This window comes from Sphaeroforma arctica (genome assembly GCF_001186125.1).
Source record: "Sphaeroforma arctica JP610 unplaced genomic scaffold supercont1.432, whole genome shotgun sequence".
NCBI classification, from domain to species: Eukaryota; class Ichthyosporea; order Ichthyophonida; genus Sphaeroforma; species Sphaeroforma arctica.
In genome coordinates this window covers 41,494-47,684 of record NW_014040126.1, presented here as the reverse complement: position 1 = coordinate 47,684, position 6,191 = coordinate 41,494, and the positions used below count along the sequence as shown (strand labels likewise).

Genomic DNA, 6,191 nt, shown 5'->3' with positions numbered 1-6,191 from the left:
TTGTATGTATGTACACATGCTCTTATACGTTTCATGCGCTTCACAATCCTTTTCATGTGTATTTGCCTCGCTACACCCACTCTAATCTGCTCTTATTACCACTTTATACTCAGTATGGTCACGAGGTGTAACATCGCCAACCACCCCATCGGCGGATAGTGAATCATTCGACGCTGTCGAAGCAGACGATCACATAAGAGACCAGCCCAATGAGAGAGTTCAGTTGGACCAAGGCGATGCTAATCACCGCAGGAGCGGTACAGCAAACAGTACTACACAACACAAGAGGATGGAGAGAGCGGCCTCATGGTGTGTGTGTTTAGTATGAGTATTGTTTGTGTATCTTTTGTATTATTACTGTTGGTATATGAATTAAACAAGTGGTGTATGTTTGTGTGTGTTTTGTATTCGTACTGTTTGTGTGTGTTTAGTATGAGTACTGTTTGTGCATGTTTTGTATTAATACTGTTGGTATATGAATTAAACAAGTGGTGTATGTTTGTGTGTGTTTTGTATTCGTACTGTTTGTGTGTGTTTAGTATGAGTACTGTTTGTGTATGTTTTGTATTAATACTGTTGGTATATGAATTAAACAAGTGGTGTATGTTTGTGTGTGTTTGTATTCGTACTGTTTGTGTGTGTGTTTAGTATGAGTACTGTTTGTGTGTGTTTAGTATGAGTACTGTTTGTGTATGTTTTGTATTAATACTGTAGGTATAAGAATTAAACAAGTGGTGTATGATTGTGTGTGTTTTGTATTTGTACTGTTTGTGTGTGTTTAGTATGAGTACTGTTTGTGTGTGTTTAGTATGAGTACTGTTTGTGAATGTTTGTATTAATACTGTTAATATGAATTAAATAAGTGGTGTGTGTTTGTGTGTGTTTTGTATTATTGCTATTGGTATATGAAGTAAGCAAGTGGTGTGTGTTTGTGTGTGTTTTGTATTATCACTGTTGGTATATGAAGTAAGCAAGTGGTGTGTGTTTGTGTGTGTTTTGTATTATTACTGTTGGTATATGAAGTAAGCAAGTGGTGTGTGTTTGTGTATGTTTCGTATTAGTACTGTTAGTGTGTGTTTTTGGGTGCAGTTGCTTACTTGTTACTGAGTACGGTGTATTGTATTGACCGCAAGAGTCTCATTTCTCTGTACTCACGTGTGTATGTGGGGGCAAGCCCGTTGCCAAGGCAACCGCTGAACTTTTCACACGCAATACCAGAGCCTTTGACCACTCACTGACAATCCTACCAAACACCACCGCTGTCCCGCCTCAGTGCAAGGGCAGAGAATGCATATGACCTCTTATGGTGGTAGCAATACACAGTATGTGACCTAAAAACCTCACACTCCAAGTCCAGGTTTTGAGTTTCTAGGGCTTGGGTTTTCAGGACTTGGGGTTTAGCCCCCGGGTGTGGGGTCGTTGATTGACTTGGGTATGTACTGTCCCACTTGTAGGCAGCCGCCCACCGCAGAAGAGCTGCAGACAGGACTGACAGCCATGCGACAGAACTTGAAGATATTCGTCTACGACATCGAGTCATACACCGACAACACCGGTAAGCCCTGCCCTCTCCAGAGTGTGGGGTGTATGTAGGTATATCTTGTTCATACGTACTTCATACTTGTGATGGTTACTTTTATATTATTTGTAATGGGGTTGTGTATATTGGTGCATGGATGGATCTACACACTATGCTTGTGATGTATATACACATCCATCGGCAGTGCTGCTGAGATTGGTCGTGTGTTGCTTATGACATCATGTTTTCGGATGATCTGACCGTAAGTGTCGTTAAACTCAATACAATGCGAAACATTTGAATGTGAATGTGTCAGGTATAAATATCATGTGTGTTCATATATGCAGAATTGAATGTAAGTGTTACAAGTAAGAATCATGTGTGTGTACATATGAAAAATAGAATGTAAGTGATACAAATAAGTATCATGTGTGGCTACATATGAAGAAAAAGAAGAACAAAATCATTACAAGAAAGCCAACGAGTGCGTGAGCATGAATAGCACCGCACGTTCAATTGATGTGTTCACTAACTGCTCAACTGACTACCTTTGACATTCACCTTGACTGCTGCAATATCGTCGGTTACAGGCTTAGAGTCAACCTGTCATGTGTCAGTGTATATCCTTATAGCCGTTGGTTATAGGAATTATTCATATCCAAGTAATTTAAAGGAAAATGTTATGTTAGTGTATGGTTATAGGGATTATTCATATCCAAGTAATTTAAAGGAAAATGTTATGTTAGTGTATGGTTATAGGGATTATTCATATCCAAGTAATTAGAATGTATGTGTTATGTGTTAGTGTATGGTTATAGGGATTATTCATATCCAATTAATTAGCATGTATGTGTTGTGTTAGTGTATGGTTATAGGGATTATTCGTCTCCAAGTAATTCGAATGAATATGTTATGTTAGTGTAGGGTTATAGGGATTATTCATATCCAAGTAAATAAAATGCATGTGTTATGTGTTAATGTATGGTTATAAGGACTATTCATATCCAAGTAATTAGAATGTATGTGTTATGTGTTAGCGTATGGTTATAGGGATTATTCATATCCAAGTAATTCGAATGAATATGTTATGTTAGTGTAGGGTTATAGGGATTATTCATATCCAAATAATTAGAATGTATGTGTTATGTGTTAGTGTATGGTTTTAAGGATTATTCACATCCAAGTAATTTGAATGGATATGTTGTGTGTTAGTGTATGGTTATAGGGATTATTCATATCCAAGTAATTAGAATGGATATGTTATATGCGATGTGATGTGTTAGAGTGTATATGCTTACGGTGTAAGTGTACTGTTGCGTTGAGGACACTCTTATTCACATCCAAGTATTTTTGGCCATCTGTTATTGACAGGCAGACATCCACTCGATATTCAATCCACGCAATGCGGCATTGCCACGGGCAATAACAAGGTAGGTGGTGATGTGTAGGTATGTAGGTCTAAGTTGGGTTGTCATATGTTTGAATAAGGTAGGTGGTGGTGTGTAAGTGTGTGAGTTGGGTTGTCGTATGTTTGAACAAAGTAGGTTGCGGTGTGTAGGTGTGTGAGTTGGGTTGTCATTTGTTTGAACAAGGTAGGTGGTGGTGTGTAGGTGTGTGAGTTGGGTTGTCATATGTTTGAATAAGGTAGGTGGTGGTGTGTAGGTGTGTGAGTTGGGTTGTCATATGTTTGAACAAGGTAGGTGGTGATGTGTAGGTGTGTGAGCTGGGTTATCGTATGTTGGATGTATTATATTAGCCACTCTATGTACAGCTGGTGCCTTGTGCATGTGCAGTGCTTATAAACTCATACATTTGTATAGTTATCTGCTATCAGTGCATGTGTAGTGCCTATACACCCACCCTCATGCCCGCCCCATTGCTGCCAACGTACTCTGTTGGGTCATTGACTCAGTTGGTTGTTTGCGTTCACTCGGTAGGGCTATGGCGTAGAGCGCTATTTTGTGGAGATGCTTAAGCGAAGCTCCTACGTCGCCACAGATGCAACCGAGGCCAACCTGTTTATGATCCCGGTCCTTCCCTGTGCAGGTGCGGCTCCTGAGTGTTGGGTTTTTGGACTAGGGTTTAGCGGAAACCCTAAGCCCTGACCTAACATCTGTGGAGAGTTCTCGTGTTTTGGATGTGTATTTGCTGTTATGTTAGAGCTCGGTTGTTGGAATGGGTTGGCTATGCGAGAGGTGTTAGTGTATATGGTTTTTTGTTAGTGTTGCTTGGCTGTGGGTGACGTTTCTTATACACAACGACCACAAGCACGTGCTACGCTACTACACTATCTCGATTAAACTCTTCCTGGACCCTACATATATACATATGAGAAAAACTCTAAACCCAACATATATATATATATATACACCCGATAAAACATCAAGAAGGCGGCAAGGGTACAAACACATGCTATGCCGAGCACATGCACAACATAGCAATGCACAAGTGTGTTACAACTCCTAACAATGAAGTACATATCATGTGCACAAAAGGCATCCCTCATGGATATACATATATATGAGATAACACACACGTGTGATGTATTTTAGATAGCACAACATGCATATTGCTTACTATCATTAGTACATATACATTAAACTAAGCTGCACGTGTGATGCGTATTAAATAACACCACACGTGGGATGTATCTTATACATGTGACGCATACTTTCACTATCACATAAATATCATATTTTCTCGCCTGTGATACCCACTTTTGTTATCTCTGTCTCACGCACACGCTGTCATGCACACACCCGTCTGCCCACTGTGGTGTGATGCGCACACATCCACACACAGCCAAATGGGAGCACACCAACAAGAAGCTCAGCAAACAACAGAACCACGAGAAGGGCAAACGGTTCTCCATGGACTATGTCACGGCCGCTGTGACTTTCGTCTCCACGTATGTGGGTCTATGTGTAGGGTGCTTGGTCAGTGCCGTGGGGGGGGCTTTGTGGGGAGTGGATGGTGCGGGTGGGGGCACGTGTTATGTTGTAATATACGTGTTTTATATTTTATTATAGACGTATTATATTACGTTTTACACGTATTATATATATTTTATTATAAAGTTTTTTATTATATCATACACGTGTTATATTATACTATTCGCGTTTTATATTATGTTATACACGTATTATACTATATCATATACAAGTTTGATCCCATGGATAGTAGTCAGTTGTGTATATATACAAGCGCGAGTATCGGACTGGGTTCAGATGTGACACGATGCGATCCTTAACCGAATCACAGGCATAGCAATCTTGTTTTAGCCTTAGGGTTTTAGGGCTATAGGGTCTTAGGGTTTCAAGATTACCTACATACTGGGAATTACAGAAGGTGCATGTCGAATCCACTCTCACCACAAACGCAGTATAAGTGATATCAGTAGGCCCCATTTCATGCACCTCTCACTCGAACTGAGTTTGTGTTGAAAACCGTAAAAAACACAGTAGATCCCATTTCATGCACCTGGTGTAGTTGAAGATATGGGCTGCTATGCACTATAGCACCATCAAACCTTATACCCTAGACCACAAGAAACCCCTAAACCTAAACAATGAACCCTGTAACCTCTTTGTGGGTGTCCTATATCCTCTTTTTGGGTGCAGGACTTGGCCCTACCTGAGCGGTGGACGGCCGCAGTTGACAGCGGCGCAGAAAAGTTCGGTACCTTTTGGCGCAGACCACTTTTGGTTCTCAACGCACGACGGAGGAGCCACAAGAGGTGCGTCTAAACCCTAAACCATAAATCCTAAACCCTACCGCCTAAACACGTGCGAGTGTGTGAGTGTCAATTGTACACGTGTGTGTAATAGGTGCAGTATTAGTGTGTGTAGTAGTTGTAGTAGTTGTAGTAGTTGTAGTGTTAGTGTGTGTAGTAGATGTATTAGTTGTAGTGTTAGTGTGTGTAGTAGTTGTAGTAGTTGTAGTAGTTGTAGTAGTTGTAGTAGTTGTAGTGTTAGTGTGTGTATTAGTTATAGCACTAATGCCGTTAAATTGAACAACAAACAATACTGCCATCATACGTACACACCCACAGACTATGTAGTACCCTCACCACAAGCATCGCTGGCTTTGATTGGGACTGTTTAAGTACTGATGAGGCAGAGAACATTACCGACACAGCCAACACTTGTGTCGTAAATACCTATTTCAGGGTTTTAGGGTTCAGGGGTTTAGTGTTGTGCCACGCTATAGAAGCTGCAACTGGTACACGACTGACAGATGGGCAATTGCATACACCGCAGAACTGGACATATTCCCCGAATACGTTTACGCAATGTGACAAAGCGTTTATAAACATACACCAACGGTGAACACAGTGTACTGCTCACATAACACAACACGTTAATGCGTTTAACACTCCGCCATCCGTTCACCCACTCACGTGTGCACAGCATGGGAGGCACCCCACGACTTTGTCAACAACAGCATAGCGCTGGTCAACACAGCCGATGAGGTAATGGCCTACAAACCCTGCTGGGATGTGTCACTGCCATGCAACTGCGACTTCGACCGACCACCCAAACCCAGCGAACACGATGTTTTGTAGGTCTATATATATAAATCCATATATATTCGAATATGTATTTGGGTATATATATATATATATATATATATATATATGTGTGTGTGTGTATTCTATATGTATTGGTATATA

General features: G+C 40.8%; 1 protein-coding gene across 1 annotated transcript in view; it reads left to right on the top strand.

The window, feature by feature from the left end:
- The window catches only part of SARC_06194 (hypothetical protein), a gene marked incomplete at both ends in the record, with an annotated part of 7,541 nt that extends 1,458 nt beyond the window's left edge, over nt 1-6,083 (top strand). The window contains 7 exons of the mRNA XM_014299912.1: nt 114-309; nt 1,455-1,555; nt 2,891-2,949; nt 3,457-3,565; nt 4,322-4,427; nt 5,140-5,255; nt 5,929-6,083. Of these exons, the coding sequence (XP_014155387.1) occupies nt 114-309; nt 1,455-1,555; nt 2,891-2,949; nt 3,457-3,565; nt 4,322-4,427; nt 5,140-5,255; nt 5,929-6,083 (842 nt within the window). The remainder of the gene's footprint in view (nt 1-113; nt 310-1,454; nt 1,556-2,890; nt 2,950-3,456; nt 3,566-4,321; nt 4,428-5,139; nt 5,256-5,928) is intronic.
- Between the last annotated feature and the right edge of the window lie 108 nt (nt 6,084-6,191).